At 40.3% G+C, this 19,576-nt stretch overlaps 1 protein-coding gene across 6 annotated transcripts in view; it reads right to left on the reverse strand.

Annotated features, from left to right (window-relative positions):
* Positions 1-19,576, reverse strand: part of GALNT18 (polypeptide N-acetylgalactosaminyltransferase 18) — a 327,554-nt gene that overhangs the window by 233,576 nt on the left and 74,402 nt on the right. For 3 of the 6 annotated variants that reach the window (XM_082057796.1, XM_082057799.1, XM_082057794.1), the window contains exons 1-2: positions 4,043-4,292; positions 3,633-3,898 (exon numbers count right to left, since the gene is read on the reverse strand). The exons of 2 other annotated variants lie outside the window; for them this stretch is intronic. In XM_082057796.1, the coding sequence (XP_081913922.1) occupies positions 3,633-3,867 (235 nt within the window). In that variant the 5' untranslated portion in view covers positions 3,868-3,898; positions 4,043-4,292. Of the gene's footprint in view, positions 1-3,632; positions 3,899-4,042; positions 4,293-19,576 lie in introns of those variants that run through there. One more of the 6 variants, XM_082057795.1, reaches the window with a different exon arrangement.

Here is a 19,576-nt window from a genome sequence, read left to right on the forward strand (position 1 = left end):
AGAGGTAAAAGGGGGAAGGGGGGCAGGGAGAGGAGAGGAGGTTAACAATACATCTGCCAGGGTTTTATTGTCAACCCACAATCAAAACCCTCGACACACACAATTCATCTCAAGAAATACATCATCTTGTTTGCAAATGCAAAAGGACATGGAAACTAAAAGTTTCTCTCAGTGAGTTGACTGCTAGCACAGAACACACGCCTCTTACTACAGACTGGGGGGGAAGGAGAATCTCTTTAGTACTAGCTGGGTGGCATTCAGATGTAATTACCGCCACAATCACCACAACACATGGCCACAAAAGCATGCAGGCCATCACCATTGTAAAAACATAAAGTGATTTGACCAAAAGCATCTTGTTAAACCGTGGCAAGCCACACGCCAAGAATTCATGATTCCCAGGCTTGAGCTCAAATTCCAGCATCGTGCTTCCGCTCCACTAAATATGTATTTCTGTGGTCCCCACTGCCCAACTAGACTTCAGTGCTGCCAATCCTGCCCCAAACCGCCAACCACAGATGTCAGAATACAGGTGCATGACCCCTGCACAGCACACCCATAGGCTACACAACATCAATTATTAATAACACATAATGAGGAAAGAAAGAAGCAGAGCAGTACTACACAGGCAGAGCAGACACACGTGCTCTTATTCCATTTCCAGCACCCAGAAAATGTGTGCAGAGAAATTATTATCCTTCAACATTTGCAGATGTGTGAATACACAATGGTGTAAGATGTGCAGTGTGGCAGATACATACTTGCACATTCAAACTTTTCCATTCTTGGCCAATACCAGTATTTCCCTTTCCATACTGTTCTTTCCAAACATGAGGCATGCATACTTTCATTCGCTCTGAACTTCTCTTATTTGAAAATTTCAGTCTGATACTTTTCTTGCCATGAACTTTTATAAAATACGTATTTTAAAAGTGTTTTTTATTATGGCACATCTTATTCCTTCTCATTTCCAGGACACTTGATAAAGTATTACAAGACTGCAATATATATGCTAAAGGAATTCCCAGATGGCATCTAATTAAACAATTCAGTCACAAAACAAATCAAAATGAAATAGTAGCATAACCCCATGTGCAAAATGCAGACGTCAGAGCTCTCTGGTATTTGCAGAATATCCCATGGAATGCAATTCTGTTACCCGTGCTAATTCCATGCCCATTCAGCACTGCAGAAATCTGAGCTACCAATACCCCTCTCCATCATACAAAAGTAGTTGTCCAAGGAAAAGTTTAATAGCAAACTACAGCTAACCTTTATAACCTACTCCAGAACCATCATGGCAGCTGGCTTGTCCAATTTATGGCAATGAATCTGAAACTGAGAATACCTTAAAGCTGACCCAAATATCTTAAAGCTCATGCCAAACCCAGTCAAGCTTGGGATATTCCTTCCAGTGACTTCAGTGAGTTTTGCACCATGACCCAGAATTCAAAACAGCTCACAATGCCAAGCAAAACCTGACTAAAATAACATCTTATTCTCCAATCTCTGCCACAGAAATTCCTTGGGAACGCCAGTTATTACAATCTAGCAAATAAAAGTACAGAGAATCCACTTAGAGATAATGATGTGTGACTTCTCTTTTATTTATTTATTTTAAATAATAAGTGGTTTCATAAGGTATGAGAACTTTGTAAAGTTTGCATTTTTCCCCCAAACATATTTTAGTACTTATTACCAAACAGTTCACTTAATTGTTTTCAGGAGACTCTTCAGCTTTCATAGAAATGTTATTTAAGGAAAATATATTCTGGTTTGGTTTATGCACAGTCACAAAATAAATGTATGCTCTAATCCATACTATACTGTCCCCTGATTTAAGTATATCTTTCCTTATTACTCTAAGAAGAACCACTGACCAAAGGAATATGCTGATATGGCCATTGTTATTTTCTTTGAAAAGAAATAAGAATATTGGAGCTTCACATCAGCAAAACTGAAGAAGGTGTGCTCCAGCCTCATATGGAAAGTCAATTAATTTCATGTATCTAGCTCTTAACTTCGCCTTTTGAAAAATCCCTGCCTTCATACATGCTTCCACAGTGCACTCCACTGGCAAACAGACAAGAAACGTATTGGCTTTTTAAAGTGAATTTCAGGAATCAAGACAAACTTAAGGATGGCATGCGAGAATTTAAAACCTGCAGGAGTTGCTATAACTCATCCTCCAGAAAAAGATTAGTATTTTACTAATTTACCCAAGAGTACAAGAATACCTGAGAAACAAAGGCACATGCAAACTGAGTGGTGATGTGCCATATTTTAAAAAATATTAATACAAGACACAGCAAAGTAGCTGGGCTTTAACAGTGCTGCAAACTTAGAAGTACGGACAAGCAGGGGAAGCCCGATTCATGTGGCATCACCCACCCTGCCTGCTCTACCTTTCTCGATGTTCCCAGAAGAGCAGCTGGCCACAGCTGCCTGGAAGCAGGCAAGATTTGGTACACTGATGCTAGGTATCCTTTACCAGATGGTTTGCTCTCCCTTTTCAGATTTAGGAAAGACCAGAACTAGGATTTTCACATTCAGCAGAAGTTATGCAGAAACAGAAAAATATGGTCCCTCTAAATTTTCTAAAAACTCTCACATACCCCCACCCTCAGCCTCCTCACTACCCAACCCACTTAGGAGACTGAGGGAAGGACCGTACAATGCCATGCAGATGATGAAAATATAAAGGAAGACACTAAAGATCACCCAGGAAAGTCACATAAAATCCCAAACTCCCAGGAAATAATCACATTCTCGCCCACTGCTTGCGCGCTTCAACCCTCCTCCCAGAGCTCCCGTTAAAAGGAGACCAAATTAAAAAGGCATTACACACATGAGAGAGTGTCCCAGTTATAATCCCAAGTGGCTTCTAGCACTACAGCAGCACTAAGGGAAAACCTTGAGGACACACGGACTCACAGCACGGATTAGCAGAGTCAGGCTTACAGAGGGACGACAACAAAAAAAATCCCCTCGCAGCAACCCATTTTGGAAAAGAAAAATAACAAACACGAAACAATGACGATAACAGCAAAATGGGAAGAGGCTCCCCTGCCCTTCGCGCCGAGCTCTCCCCGAGGACTCTCTACTTTAGCAAGACACAGACAGACACGCAGCTGAGATCAGGTTTATTACAGCACCAACCAGGCCAAGCCCAGCCCCGCGGGGCTGCAGCCGCTGCCGAGCGCCCGGTTGCTCGGGCCGAGCCGCCCCGGAGCCCCGAGCCGCCCCGCAGCCCCGAGCCGCCCGGCTCACCCGGCACCCAGCCCCGCCGCTCCGCCGCGCACGGCCGCCCCGGCGCCCACCCTCCGCGGGGTGGAGGCGACTTCCCGCAGCCGGCGGCCCCAGCTGGCCGCGCCGGGAGGAGGGAAGGGAACGGGGCAGGTCCCCCCCGCCGTGCCGCTCGCCGGGCTCCGAGAGGGACCGCCGGGGACTTCCACACGCCCCGCAGCCGCCGCGCAGCCCCCGGCTCTTCCGGCTGAGGAATGGCTGTCGCCGATCGCGACAGAAATGTCACACGCACACACGGCGGCCGCGGCGCCGGGGGATGGAGACCGCACACGGGAAGCGGCGGGGTGGGGAGGGGAGGGAAAGCAAGCGGGGGTGTAAGGTGGTACCTTGGATGTGCTGCTTGATGACATTTTCCAAATGGTCCAGCCTTTCTATAATCCTTAAAGTGTCCCCTTTGTCTTCCTCTAACTTTTTTTCTGAGATCGGCTCCTGCACTTTCACATAAACACTGGCAATGTAGTTGGTGACCCAGCCCACGTACAGCAGGCAGACGATGTTAGTCATTCCACTCAAAATCACGCAAGTGGACACTAAAGTTTTGGTTTTCCTGGTGCACACCATCCTGAGATCCCTCCATATAGCTCCAAAAATCCTGTGATCCAGAAAACAAAAAGAAACTGCGATGAAAATAAATCCTTTCCCCCCTCTCCCCGAAACGGAGACCACTCAGAAGTCAGTAAATTTCCATGCAAAAAGAAGTTCTCTAATCCACAGAATAAAAATATTTGTCGCCTACCTAGAAGGAGAGGTGGGGGTGGGGAGGGCTGATAATTAGAATCCTGGATTTGAGTACATTAAAATAGCTGAAAGTTTGCGATAGCAGTGCCGCCAGCAGACCCGAAGGCGTGCCAGCCGCCCGGCTGCCGCCTGCTCTCAGGCACCAGCTCCCGCCACGGGCATCACGGACGCGAGCGACCAAGTGCCCAAGTGTTGCAAACTTTGTTCCCTCCGACGCCGCTTCCCATTGCAACCGGCCACAGCTCCGGAGTCAGACCTTGGGAGCAGCTCGCCGGAGAGCGGGGCTCGCTCGGCCGCGGATTGACAGCCCCCTCCTCCAATAAAGAGCCTGCTCTGGCACGGAGGTTGCTGCCATCACCGTATGGCCGACGGGGACCCGCGCGGGGCGGGGTTACCGCGGGGCCCACCTGCTCCGCACACACACACGCGGGGCGTGGGGCTCCGCTGCTGCTGCAAGCCGGGGCGGGAGGGCGGGGACGGCGGCCTGGCTGCTATTTCTGCAGCTGGCTGCAAAGGATCGCCAGCCCGGAGAGGAAGAAGCGGCAGCCAGTTCCCGTTTGCTGCTAGGTGAACGCTCCGCCGCTCGGCTGGAGGGAGCAGCCGGTATCGTTAAGATGCAGGCTCGCACAGTCATGCATTTGCCCGGAGGGTGAAACCTGAGACACGCCTGTGGCTCATCGGACATAGCGGTTCCACAGCTCCAGGCACCCAGCGAACACCCGCTGTTAGAATGTTTGTCTTGTAGCCTGTTTGCGTGCCCTCTCCCCGGGGTGGTTACATTATTAACAGCTAATTGCTGCTTGTATCCACCCCAGCGAGCCCCAGGATCCATCCATCGCCTCCCCCACCAGAATCCACTCCACCAGAGTACATAACCTGGCCAGAATTTGCTTCAGTATCAGGGTCACTATCAGTAACTCACAGTTCAGCATATTCATGCTGCTTTCCTCTCTTCGCCACGTATTTTACATACACTTTTGGAAATACTGAAACGGCAAATTCCTCTCAATATGAAATCACACTGATTTTAGAGCAGGTACACAACAGATGAATCTCTTCCATTCCTATTAGAGAGAAACTTTCATACTAAATGAGATCATTTTCTTTTGGTAGTCTCAAGACAGAAACGTAACATTAGCATGACCGGTATTAGGAACAACGAGGCACCTGCTAGTTAACATACTAAAACTATTTTAAGTACTTATTATCCAGTGAAAGCTGGAACTAACAAATGCTGTGGATCATCCTGGAGTACGCAGCCACCCTCCACCACTGATCATTCCACGAGGGTTCTGTCTGCGCAGAAAGCACAGCTGACTCCAGGACTGCTGCTCTGAAGAACACGTGTGAGCATTCAAACCCAGCAATATCCTGAATGTACATTTCAGTATCTTAATAGAAGTAAAAAGAGATGACTTGTCTTAAGGTTTGGGGTTATTTTTATATAAAGTATAAGCAAGACCAAATATTCAAGAAAGAAGACAGGCAACTGTAGAATGACTTCTTCCTTCCCATCAGTTGGTACTCCATAGAAACCGAAAAAAATTAGAGACACTTAAACGCATACAAAACCAGCACCAATAGAAGCTGCAGTAAACTCTGCCAATGAAGCTCAAAAATACAAACTGCTTCCTCAGCCTTCTAAGCCTCTCTGAACACTAACTGAAATTTTGGCCAATTTATGTCTTCGCTGATACACTATAGGAGGCTGCCCAACACTATTCATTTGTAAAACAAATATATAAACCAAGGTATCTGAATGTGAAAAAGAGTGCACATTCCCATTTTAAGACAAAAATATTTTAGTAATACAGGAAAGTTTGCTAGACAAACCAGTCAATGAACAATTTCAAGCTTTATAAAAGACAAAATATTGACAGAATATACAAGTACAGCTCCATCACGTAAGTCAATTCTCCTGCTTGATCTGCAATGAGCATTTGTCTACAGCATCATTTATTTCCCTATTTCTTATCTTTGTACTTCAGTGTTACAGCTCCACGTCTGGTAACAACTGACAGCACTAAGTGCGTATCACTGAGGTCTTTAATAATAGTGTTATCTAGACTTGCTTTAATCTTTGTAAACTATCACTGCAGTCACAAAATACAAATTCTACAGCCCTAGCAATTCGAGCAGAATCTAGGACTCAGCCTTGGACTTCTCAGCTTAAAGCAAAACTTATTCCTTATCTGGACTGATTTCAGATAAGTAACAATCATTAATAAGTCATATTTTCCATGGAAGTTTATAAAATATTAACAAATAACTAACTGCTTTTATAAACAAATGTGAATGGTACTTGTTACTAATGACTGTCAGTGCATCCACTAGTGATATAAAGGTTTGGAAAAAAGATGGGTAATGTGTTTCACAGGCCTAATGGGTTTCTTATAACAGCACATAATTGATTAACCTCTTTTTACAGTAACTATTAATAGTTCATTAGCCCTTTGCTCCCAACAGTTTTCTGAGCATGTTTTAAATATAATTTCATTTATAACTACATTCTCCAACTATCAAAGCTGCACTCCTCAACAGCAGAACAGTAATTCCTTGTCTACTCATTTGAGGCTTGATTTTTCTGAAGGTAGTCTTACAACGCTGTTTGACTTCATAGCAAAACCTCCAGGTACTTTAATACATGAAAAATACACATTTTCTTGTCTCTGGCAATAATATTTTGGACTGGTCTCTTTAGAAGTCTTTTTTTTTAATGAGTTTATACAAAGTTAGAGGTATCCAAGTGTATGCCATTTGGAAAATGGTTTGGTTTGTCATTTTGATATATTGTATAGTATTACAATCCAGATTAGACCCCTTTGTGCAAGGTATTATACAAATACATAAACAGTCCACTTTTTACAATATAATTGGAACAAAACAGGTAAAAGGAACAATAGGAGAAAAGAAACACTGCCAGCCTTCACATTATAATCGGGGAGAAAATTAGGTGATAAAAAGCTTAAATGGTTCTTTTTTTGAGCATTTAAATTATAGGGGAGCAAAAGGTCTATGAAATCTGCTCTCCTAAATCGCAGTGGTATTTTTTAAAGTTCTACTGCAGGTGTTTAACCTTGGGGTGGTACAATCTACTGCACAGGTCATTAAACTAGGTGTCTGATTTTATCCTTGTCCTGATACTGATCTGCTATGCCACGCTTTGTAAATTATTTCACTTCTGTTTCCCTCTAGATAATGGGAAAAATAATTCCTTAAAATTCGTATTTATCACAGGCTTCAATAAGGATTGCCCCCAACTACCCTACCATCGTAGGACACCATTTGAACCAGTGCTGATGAAATATTAACCTCATAAATTAGTAAATACGGCCACCACTTATCTTGCATTAGCGTTCTGTACAGAAACTAATTCAATTAGTATTGCTTATTACAGTTTAGGGAAGGGAAATGATGGAAAGAAAGATATGTTTAAGAACTACATTTTATTGGTGCAAACATTTTTAGTAGTAAGAGGGTCCTTGAAGAAAGCAGTAATGAAATATCAGAACCAGCAGCATTTCTATCCTATTTTACACAAACAGGTTTCTTACACCTTGTTAGAAATCAATGGAAAAGCTCAACTTTTAAACATGATTTTGATTGCCTTCTATTCAGATTCTTAGCTGAAATCCTATTAGCTTGTGGAGATAAAATCTTTATTATCATCTAGTCTGAGTAGATTTTCTTCTATTATTCCTTCCTTCTCACCCATGATGATCACATCTTTTGTTTGGAAAGATGATAAAAAATTCCAAAGGCACTCAAGAATCAACACTGCATTTTACATTGTGGAGAGAGATGATCATATACATGTAGAAAAGTCTGAATTATGCTGAGTAGGTAATTTTTCTTAAGCTCTGATGTCCGGGTCTGCACACACATGAATCAAAAACTGTCTGTCTCTTGAGCAGAGATCACACCTTGTGCAGATAAGCTCTTCCCAACAGTTCAAGATGTGAAGCTGGTTTTTTAGCTCCCCCAAAGAGGTAGCTTTCTGTATTTTGAAGGTAAAGGTCACAGAGTTCAGTCCCCCAGGAACTGATCTGATGATCTTTGGTATCTATCATCCCCTGTCATCTCTCTCAACTAAATTTAAACCAATCTTAAAACTTTACTTAAATCATAAAAAGACATATGTGAGTATTGCAGAGAGGCCTTTGCATATTCTGGGTTCTGAAGAAAGGGATGATGTTCTATGGATGTTGTAGGTAATGAACATGAACCAAATGCAGAAAAAAAAAAAAGGGGGGGGGAGGAAGAAAATAGGATAAAAAAAGCTGAATAGATGAAAAGCAGGATGGAGGGTGATGAGAAAAATAAAAATTGCTTTTTCCTTGTTATGTTGGGATACATTATCATGATCTTTATTCCTCTGGCACTTTCTCTCTTCCCCGCTACTCTTACAACCTCTCTTGCTTTCTTTGGGTCTTTTTTTGGGTCTTTGGGTCTTTCTTTTCTCTTTTCCATTATTGCCTGTCATCTTTCCCATCCCTCATTTAAAAATAACCACTTTTAAGTTTACACTAGTTCTCTTACACATCACCCTTTGTGACACTTTTATGAGTCATCAGTTCATTTGGGTTACACAGGACTCCTCATCTCTCACTGCTTGGCAAAGACTGTTCAGCAAAGCATCAGCTACAGAGAAATCCAGCCCCATACGGCCACACTGCACCTCCTAAGGAAGAAAGGTGACATGCTGCCCAACTCACAGACATTCAATGGCATTTGCAAAATGGTCATGCACAAAGCATCATTTCAAAATCACTCAAGGAGGACTGAAAGGAAGAAATGAAACAATACAGAAGATACAGAAACAAGACAGCATATACTATTTCAAGTCGAAAGCTGAAGTGGATCTTGTGTTGTGGGTTGAGCTCTCACTGCACAAAGCAAGGAGAAAACATGTCACACACAGGGAACAGAACAAAGCTAGCAGAACATTACAACACCTAACGGAAACTTGGGTACGAAAGCAACCTGAAAGAGATTGGGGCACATGGCTGCACATTGTCTTCCCCTTCATCACCAGACTCGCGCCTTAGAAGACATTTACCATTCCCCTTGTACACTTGCAACAGAATTTACATTGTAGTTTTTGTTTCCAGATGGCATTTTCCATGCTTAGTGTCTGTCAGGCTTATCATGTCCATTTGTCCTTCAAAAATGTTTTTCTACCCAAACCATCAAAAGATCACTTTATATTTTAATTGATCTCTACTATGCTGCTCTATTAGTTACTTTTATGCATTGACATGATTTATTTTTTTATGGTGGCATTACACTCTGCTATTTATTTGCCACAAAACTCTCAGTTAATCCATCTCAAGTGAATTGTGTGACCAGCAATTCACCCGTATGAGTAAAAGATGCAACATATGGTCCTTTGCAAGCAGCCTGTCTACAGTTACTTAGAGAAGCATTATGTTCTGTTCTTTTCAAAGCTGTCATGTGTCTACCCCTCATCCCCCCGATGACAATCCTGTCCCTAAGCAACTCCAAGCATCTTCATTTTGGGGTGTTAAACCTCAGATACATTTGAAACAGATTTCCAGAGATTACAGCCCACTCAATCTCTGAATCTTTGTATGTTGAGAAGAAAAAAAACAAAAAAACGGTAAAGACAAAATCATTTGATATCTAAAAATTGCGGGTTTCTCAACTCAGTTTTCAGTGCTGGTTTCTCCTGTCTTTAATAATACAAATCATTGTATTGTGCCAACCAAAAACTGATATAGTGACTATCCTATTTCAAAATACCATCTAGCTCTGAACACCAAGGGACAAGAACAGTCCTTTTGCCTGGCCTGGCAAAGCTTCACCACATTGAATGACTTAAAGACTTTCTGTGTCAGAGGTTGCAACCAAGCAATTGCTTACACTAGCTATGCAAGCAATTACAAGCTCACAAATTAATCACTTTTTGAACCTGTACTTTCTCATACTCCGAAGAAACATGAACAATCACTTTGCAGTCATCTTTCCATCTCTGATTGTATAGGTTTATCATACACCTCCTTTGATGGCTCATGGCCAACCTGACTCTCATATATGCAGCCCCTTCTCACATGACAGAACCCCATACTTCAGTTACTTTTTGTCCTTTTCTACTTTGACCTTTTTTTAAAAAATATATATAGAAAAAAAAATTAAAAAAAATTGAGATGGGATGACAAGGCAGCCCAGATTGATGCATCATTTCAAATGCTCTCTTGTTCTCAGCCCCTTCCTTTGTAAATCCTGACGCTGTTAGCTGCCTCGGCTGTCACCAAGCCTCAAGTTAACCTCAGCAAACCAGTCACAAAGATCTCCTCCACAGTTATACAAAGCCCAGTAATAAATCAGATGTAGTTTTGTAGGTATTTTTAGGTATAGGCTACCTCATGTTTTACTGTTTCATCAACTTGCCATTCACGGTCATGGCTTCTCCAACCTTTTGCAGTTTGCCGTAGAAATTACTAAGGTGAATATGGTATCTTATGTCTACATATGCTGAAGAACACAGATTCCGACCTCCCCTACTCATGACTGTCTTCATTTTGGAAATGAATTATTTCTTCCTGTTCTTTATTCTTTCTGTCTTAATCAGCTTTTAACACATGAAGTTTCTCCTTATGCATAATGGGCATCAAGAGCTTTTGGAAAGCAAACTCCTAGGAAGGCTTTGCAGTCCACGGACTGATTAAATCCAGCATCAACTGTATCACATTATCCGTATGTTCTCTGATGTCTCAAAAAAAATGCAATAAATAGGTGGAAAGTGACTTTAATATCTCATAAACCCCCCCTTTTTTATCTAGATAGAATCTGGAAAAAATAATTACCTTCTGTCTTACAAGAATAGGAGAAAAAGGAGTATTGCAGATTTTTAGGCTGCTTCTATGCATTTTTTTCTTTTTGGAGGTTTTGTGCCTCATTTTGTTCCAGAGGAATGGACACTGAGGCATTCAAGAGCATTATGTCAGAATAAGTGTGGGTAATAAAAAACACTACAGAGTTAATGGATAGAACCTCAGAAGTGACTGTAAAAGCAAAACAGACCAGAGAGAATGGAACTTTGAAGGAATTGTCCTTTTTAATCTGAATTGATGGTTAGAAAAAAATGGATTACTTCTGTAGGTTCAGTTTATTGTTCAACCAGAAATTATAAAGAATCTGGATGATTCTGCTTTACTGGCTTAATGCTGGGTAGGACAGACACCTTTGAAGGACAATGCTGGTGAAATCAGTTGGTTTAATTCTTCCATTTCCCAATCAATATTATCCCAGTCCTTTTAAAGATGAGTTTTGGCCAGTTGTTCTTCAGCCAGTGGTCAGAATAAATGCACAAGACCCTCTGTTGATGTTCTTTTGCCAGATTCACATCCAAGCATGTAATTCAGCTGAAACATGGATTCTACAATTTGAGACTGTTAAAACAATTTTGTGAATAACACTTTCTTTCATCAAGCACTGCAGCCACAGCTTAGGCAAACCAACAATCTACCTTAAAACACCTAGAATGTGTTAGCGATTCATTCACTTTTTTTTAGGTAGATGAAAAAGTCTTCAGTTTTGGATGTATCACTGTTTGGTTTTTAATGGATTTGACGATGGCTAGGAGTACACTGATTCATTCACTGCATAAAAAACACAGTAACAATCTCTCTGAAACAAACAAAAAAAGTCCTTGTGCCACTTTAAACAAAGCTGATTCCACAACAAGAAAGCTTTTGGATTAGCTTGATATTATAACAACTCTCACAATATGAGAAGAGATGGAAGTTTTTATTTGGATGAGCCTGGAATATCACATTGGTGTCTCTTGCAAGAATGTCTAACAAAAGGAAGCAACATCTTAATACTTCCAAAAGACTTTTTGTTTAAAGAAAGAGACACAGAAGTTATCTAAGTAATCCAAAAGGAAGCCTGCAGTGGAAGTGATGGATTAGAGCCAAGAGTTATTTCAACAGCCAGTTCAGTACCAGCCTGTACAGCTCCCCCAGTATATGATTTAGAAATTTATAGGTAAGTCTTCAGTCCTCCATGTAGCACTCCTGAGTTTAGAACTACTGAAAAGATATTTCAAAGAACAAACTTCAGATGACTTATATATAGCCCTCTATTTTTTTTTTTTTTAATAAAGGAAAGGTTGGTACTCACAAAAGTAGTTTTAAGAATCCCACATGCAGTTCCAACCAGATTCTTTCCTTACTAAACAACAGTATTCCAGATGGTATACATTTGAGTCATATGCACATACTCTTTTGACATGTAGTTACATTCCCTACATTTTGTTGAGTGAAATACATATGCTCTACGGTCTTTGGCATAACAAACTAAAGTCTCCCCCTTCCATCTTAGAGCTGTTCAAAAGTGCAGAAGTATTGAGTTACAACATGGCTGTAAAGTCCATTTTTAATGCAGTCCCTTGTCTCAGCCCAGCATCCTGGGGTAGGCTTCTATCAGTTGCATCTTCCAAAAGAAGATCAGAAGAGGATTTCTGATTAGATGGGAAGTGCAACAGGCTTCCATATAACCATTGGCTTCAGTATGCTTGAATCGGTTAAAATTCAGAATCCCTGGCTCTAAAAAGCAGTTAAACATACCATTAATTAAAACTTGCATTCCCCTAGGAACAGACATGAAATATTTTTTCTGTCATGTTTGTGAAGCCACAAATCAAAAGATCTCAATATTAGCCACAGACAGGCATTAAGAAGTTCAACACAGGTTATGAACATTCTTCAGCACATTGAGACGAAGCACAAATAAGTTCATGTTTCAACCATGAAGATCAAGCATGAAGCATGAATCATTCATGAATGTGAATTATCCAGATTCAACAGATTAGCACTTACTTCTCAAAATGAAGTGTTTTTGTCTTCCTGAAAAAATCAGCTCCTCCATTCTACATCATATCGGGTACAATTAGCAGCAGGGAGCCGCAAAGTACCAAGGGAACAAGAGCCTTTGAACACTGGTTGAAGAGAAAGTAACTACCTACTGGAAAGCTTCCTCAAGTCTGCAATGCAGTTTGGAGATCTTACATAAAAAGTGACCACAGCCCCATCAGACACTGCTTTCAAAAATTAAAAACACAGCATAAATGAGAGTTATTTGTATAAATGAAGAAAGACCTCAGAGAACTCGGCTCGATGCAGTCTCTGAATGGTCCATATAAACCAACAAATTCTCAGTTCTTGAGATAATCAAAACTAAACAAGAACTATCAAAGGGATTTAACAAATCAAAGCAAGCTCAAAGCATAAAGTAGTATTAACTTTTATACATACTTACTGTATTTCTTTGAGCCTAAAGAATTACAAGTTGGTCAAAAGAAAAAAAGCCAAGGAAAATACTCTGGTACTTGAAACGTGAAGAAATGGAGCACCTGTTTCACTGAGATTTTGCTTACATTAGAAGGACTGGCCTGCTGAAGGTCAAAGCATGAAAAGCTGGAGTGAAAACAAACAACATGAGGAAAAACTCTGGATGACAACTTGAGGTGATTGTGAGTTATCTGAAGCGAAGAAGAACGTTGCTTAATTAGACTTCTGTGGGTTGATGGTACCACAGGTAGAAATAAAACGGTGTTACATAATATGGAAGATCTGCACTCCAGAAGCTGGCTTCAGATACAGTCAATTCTAGGCTCCAGTTGCAACATTATTTACAGCTTAATTTACAGCTTGATTTTTTATCAGCACAACACACACACAAAATCCACAGCTTCTTTAGGTCAAATAAAAGCTACAAAATGTATCTTTTAACAGGCATCCAGCAGTTCACTAACTCACAGCTTTTACTCTAATGAACAGCATTACAAAGATAGCCAGGCTTTTTTGACTGGAAGATTGCAAGTGAGAACATAATTTTTTGTAACGTGCTCAAGTGGTTTCACCCTTCCTTGTATTGTCTTTTCTTGTCAAGTTCAGAACTAAACAGGACTCACGTTGTCATTATGGCTACTGTTTTGTTCTTTGCCAAATTCCTACCGGATGTCAGAAGAATATCTAACTATTTATTCCTTTGTTGGTCTTAAATAGCCTATTTTGTTTTATAAAATCACCTAGTCAAGACAGGAAAGGGCATGAATTTCTATTTGCCTCTGCTAATGCCAGCTCACAGTATGTCCAATCACTGAGTAAGTTACCACCAACTGGCAATACTACAAGATCTTCTAAAGAAATAAGCAGCTGAATTTCCCTGTGCAGACATCCCAGTTTATCTTCCTGTTCATTATACTATTTGCTTCATACATGCTGAAACGGCGTCTTCCAAATTCCCTTCTGCCCTACAGAGAACTTCCATAAAAACCTTACTGCCTCTTGGGGTCTAAAACAGAAAGTGACAACTCAAGAAACTATCTGAATCCTTCCTGTTATTGAAATACCAAACACCACACGTTTAAAGAATAAAGTCAACTGTAGAATGACTTTACTATGGGAATTTCATGACCAAAAGATATTTACAAGTATAAAGTTCTGCACTAGATCTATAGTACTAATCAGGAGAGAGGATCAGAAAGCATCAGTCCACAACAGAATAGGGTATAAGTTTCAGAGGTGGCTTTTTTTTTATTCTATATTTTTTTAGTTATCTCAAAGTAGTCCACATAAGGGACATTGGTTCAGTTCCTTAGGTTGCCACAGCTCTAATAAATTAAACGGCAATTTTTTAAATCCAACAACCTGGCCAAGGAAGTCTTGGAGGATATCTAAGTAATTATTTTTCAGCCACTGAGATGCCATCCAGACACTTCAAAGGCTGCTGTTGCTTGTGCTTACCAACTATACAGTTTCAAAAAAAGCTACGAGACAATATGGCTTTAAGATTAAGATGCAATCCATTGAAATCATACCACGTCTCTTCCTCCTTAGCACCTCTTAGTTGTGCATTTGCAACTACCCAGTTTTATGGCGTTGATTTCATTAGACAATTTCCTGTATAGGATTACATTCCATCAGCCTCTTGCCAAAAATCATTCAGACCAGAAGAGCTGAAATCTTCAGCCATCAACTAAAATAGTGTAGCTGCCATATATCTTCAGGCAACTGCAGTGTGACATCTCCAAACAGCACTGTGCTGAAACACAAATTTCACTAACCTTAAACATCACTTTACACTGAGACTTGGAGATCATTATACCAGCAATGAACATGGGTCAGAACTGTTATGTTCAATGCCATCTTCACAGCAGGAAATCAGGTTAACCTCAGCCATAAAATAGTGCAAACCACAACAGCCTTTTTCTACACAATGGGGACCAGGGCAGAGAACTTCAGCTGAAATACATCAGGAGAGATCTGTTGAAACCATAAAAGAACATGAGTTTCTATCAGCTAACAGTCCAAGTTCCTTTATTTAATGTCCTGATCATTCAAAGACCTTCTAATTTGTTGTAGCTATTGTTATAGCATGCAATTTGTTGCTTTATGGTTTAGACAACTTTCTAATGAATGAAAGGTGTCCAAGCTGGCTGGGTTTCCAACTGGCAAGACAGCTGTAAGATACTCCAAAGTATCCACAGGAATCATAGAAACCAAGTCCCAGTTTAGAGCCAAGAATGCTCCATCCGCTCCTGAAGCAAACAAGACAAAGTTGAATTCTGTCATCAGCCTCTTAGTTCGTGCTAGCTAACTAAAGAAGTGCAACATAGACCATAGATTGTAATGTAGAAATCACAGCAGACACTGCTTCTTTGTAGTCTGTAAATAATACACTTATTTTAGTGTCAGAAATTCTGCTTTAGGCTCATGTACTATTTACAACAGCCTCATGCTTTCCCCTCCAAGTGCATGCCTCAGTAAACTTGTGTTTCTTTCACCAGGGTGTTAGAAAGATTCCACCGCAAGTGCTTCAGAAATAAAGTTTTCAGCTCTGAGAATTAATGTCAATTCTTGGTGGGTCACTAATACCACGGAGAAGTAGTGTAAAGCATCACTACTAGTAATTTCCTAACGGACAACAGGCCTTACTCCTTCTGCATCTGGACTTCTCAACAAGTCATATAGCGTCAAGGTTGACATACTGATTTGCATCGTAAACAATCCATAGAAAGAATATTTAAGCTCTTGCAGTGGAAAGTAAATAGCAAAGGACAGACAGAAGGTGGAAGTTTATGAGGAAAAGATAAGAAAACAATTCAACCTGTAAGCAAAGGGAAAAAAACAAAGGTGAAAGAAAAATTTTACATTCAGGATTAAGTGTTCACCAGTGACATAAGATACAACTCTGTGCTTTGTTGGGGGGGTGGGGGGGGGCGGTTTGTGTGTGGTTTCTCTTTGTTTTTTTCTCTGTGTGTTTGTTTGGCTTTTGTCTCAAGGGAAGGACCACTGGAAGGACTAAAGAGAAGCATCTAATCTGCCATTTTTGGATGAGGCTCATTTATTTTATTTCCTACTGTAAAAGACTTGGGGAAAAATCCCCAACCATGTTTCAATGTAATTCTTCCCCCAGCTCAAGCAATTTCCACCAGTTTTAACTTAGATTTATCTATCACATGCCAAGCATTACTTCATTAAAATGCTGTGTTCTGAGGATGACTCATCAGTCAATTTTTCTGTAAAATATCTGCAGAAGTCAGTGATGCCAGGCTGCAGAATACACCGCTACCTGCTAAGAGCAGTAATAATTCTAGTTGCCATTTTTCATGACAGGAAAACAGGTAGCCATAATTTGGGAGTTATTATCATTAGGGTTTTTGTTAAGCAGGACCTCCTGTTTGCTACACAGAAGCTGAACACACGTTCAGCATTACACATTTCTCTCAGTAGATCTGTTTCCCTGCTTTTAAGTGCATTCTGATGCATCCTGATAACTAAATGGCATTTAAAACCCTCAGTGCACAGCAGTAAGGTGCCTGGTGTTTTGCAGTAGGACATGTATTGGTAACATGTTTTAAAGCCCATTTGTGGCAAAGGGAAGAAAGAAGTGGTGAGACAGACAGTAGTTCTATGCTAGCAGCTTAGATTGGTTGCATTTTCCAGAAGAATCAGACTGGCATCATCCTACAATACCTCTGCCATCTTCAAAGTCCAGTTGCAAGGTCTTTTAACAAGGCCTGAACACAGAAGTTAAATGTCCCGAAATATTCAAGGACAACACAAATAGCAAACTCCTCAGAAAACTTTGGAAAAAGTGAGCCAGTCCTCCTGGACTAGTTTTCTTTGCTTATTTTTGGTGTTGTTGGGGGGTGGGTGGTTTTGTTTGTTTCTTGCTATTTTTTTGTTATTAGGAAAGAACTTTCCTTGTGGGTTTTCTGTTGTTATTTTCCTTAAAGCAAAACAACTCAATAGCTGTGACAAACACAAAAGGATGAGTAAAAAGTGCTGGAAGTTTCCTTCATTACAGCATGTTTTCCAGTTCTCTGTGTCTGGTTAAAGAGCCCAGGAGTATCTCTTCAATGGCAACAGTGCTTCATTATTTTTGTTCTGTTTAAATGAGGCAACATACATCAATCCAGCAGCAAGAAAACAAGAATCTTCTTTCTTCTCTGACATGTTGGTACATGCAAAGAAATAGCTTACATTTTGGGTAACAGATCACAATTTTATCATTAGAACTGTCATAGTGAGACAAAATATCACTTTGTTGATCAAACGCTAGAGAATATTACTACTTTGGACAACAGGGAGCAGAAAATATTTCAAACTAATTCATGTCTGCTGTTAAGAAGATACTAATTTATTCAAATCAGTTTTTAAAAATATGAGAAAAGAGACCCAAGTATGACTGAAATAACTACATTATTTATTTAAAGCCATTAACTTTAGGCAACATGCAAAGATACAATGCACAGCTCACTGACAAATACTAATTTCTTCCCTGGGACAATCTCAAAGATGAAAAGCATTAGTCTCAAAACTAATTTTAAAGCCTTTGCTTTTGGGTTATTTTTTGTTTGCCCCCCAAGCTTTTCCACAGAAAGCATCCTTTTTTTTTTTTTTTTTTTTTTTTTGTGGGAAAAGGCATTTTAGTTAAAAAATAAGTAATTAAAACAAAAAATGTTATTTGATTACCAGCATGCTAACTTACATTTTTCTCCAGTTAGGTGGTACTTTCAACACTGTATCATTTCTAAACTGCTCGACATTCTTACAGTGAAATAAAAATGAATCAGTCAGTTAAAGGACATGCTTGTTTGCAATAAAGAAGAAAAAAACCTGTGGACTAGTTTAGAAAGAAACTAATCCAAGAGTAGGTCCACAACCCTATAGGATATTAATAAGGCTTTTTGAAACTTCAGTTAATTCTATCCCCACTTTTAAAATCTAAACACCATCATCACAAAAGAAAAAAAAAAACACCACCAACCACAAAAAAAAACCCAAACCCACAAAAAAAACACACAAAACCAAAAAAAAAACCAACAAAAAAACCATAAACCACTCCTTTCCTGTAGCTCAAAACCTAAGCTTTTAGAAAATAACTGAAACATTTCTTTTCAACCTTTAGGCCATCTTTAATGGATATCCTAAATCAAGACATAAGATGCCACATGATGCACATCCATCTTTGTGAACTAGAAATACAGTATATTTTGTATCAGACAGCATGAAAAGTTCTTGCTTGCTCTGTGTCCATGTTGGAGAACATTATGAAGTTGGATACATCTTGTGCTGCAGCTGGAGTTTAATTAAGTGAAATAAAGTTTATTTCCTTGTTCTGATTAATGGACAAGGAGCTGAATTATGGCCTCTCTTATAGCAACACAGCCAGTCAGAACCCACTGGAGGGGTCACCTTTGACAGCAGGTGCTCCCGCATACCTAGTCCTTGTTCCTGGACTGCCAAACAAGCTATAATATCCAGATCAGATAACTAAGGTAAAAGCCTCCCCAGACTGTGAGTTGGCCTGTCCTTCCCTAACGATGGCTCTGCCTCACAGAGAGATTTGTGATCCTGCTCATTGCTTTGATCTCCCTCAGGCAGCAGAGACTCAAACAACTCAGTCCCTGCTTCTGACTTGGAGAAGGAGCCTTACGTAGGCATCAGGGCACAAGAATAAGACTTGCTTAAGACACAGCTTAAAACTACAAGAAAGAAAAAAAGAGAGCAAAACTTCCTCAGATTTTAGACAGGAATTTAGGAGGCACTGAAGTTTGATGCTGCTGTAGGAAAATGTACATAAACATTGTTAAATGTGCCTGTCTCAAGAAGTGCAGAGTAAAACATTTATCCCTACAACAGAGAAAGGCTTTACTGAGGTGCACAGGCAACAGCACAACCCCCCAGGGTATTTATAGAGGTATAAAGAGTGCTCATGGGAAGAGATCGGGGATTTCTAGAACAAGACTCATTACAGAAAGGAAGGAAAAAAAACCAACACTTTTTTAAAAAAACAGGAGAGAAATTAGAAAGCACTAACTACAACAATTAGAGAGGCAAGAGGTGGCATCAAGATCAGAGCAAAGATCCTCTTGTGGCCCATGCAGGTGCACATTCTGCCAAGATTCAGTCCCGACTGGAATATTCAGAGCAACAAAGCAGTGAAGTCTGCTTGAAATTTGTTTGAATCCTCCCATGGGGCATAACTATTTGAGTAG

Source organism: Streptopelia decaocto, assembly GCF_964273445.1.
Source record: "Streptopelia decaocto genome assembly, chromosome: 7".
Classification (NCBI taxonomy): domain Eukaryota; kingdom Metazoa; phylum Chordata; class Aves; order Columbiformes; family Columbidae; genus Streptopelia; species Streptopelia decaocto.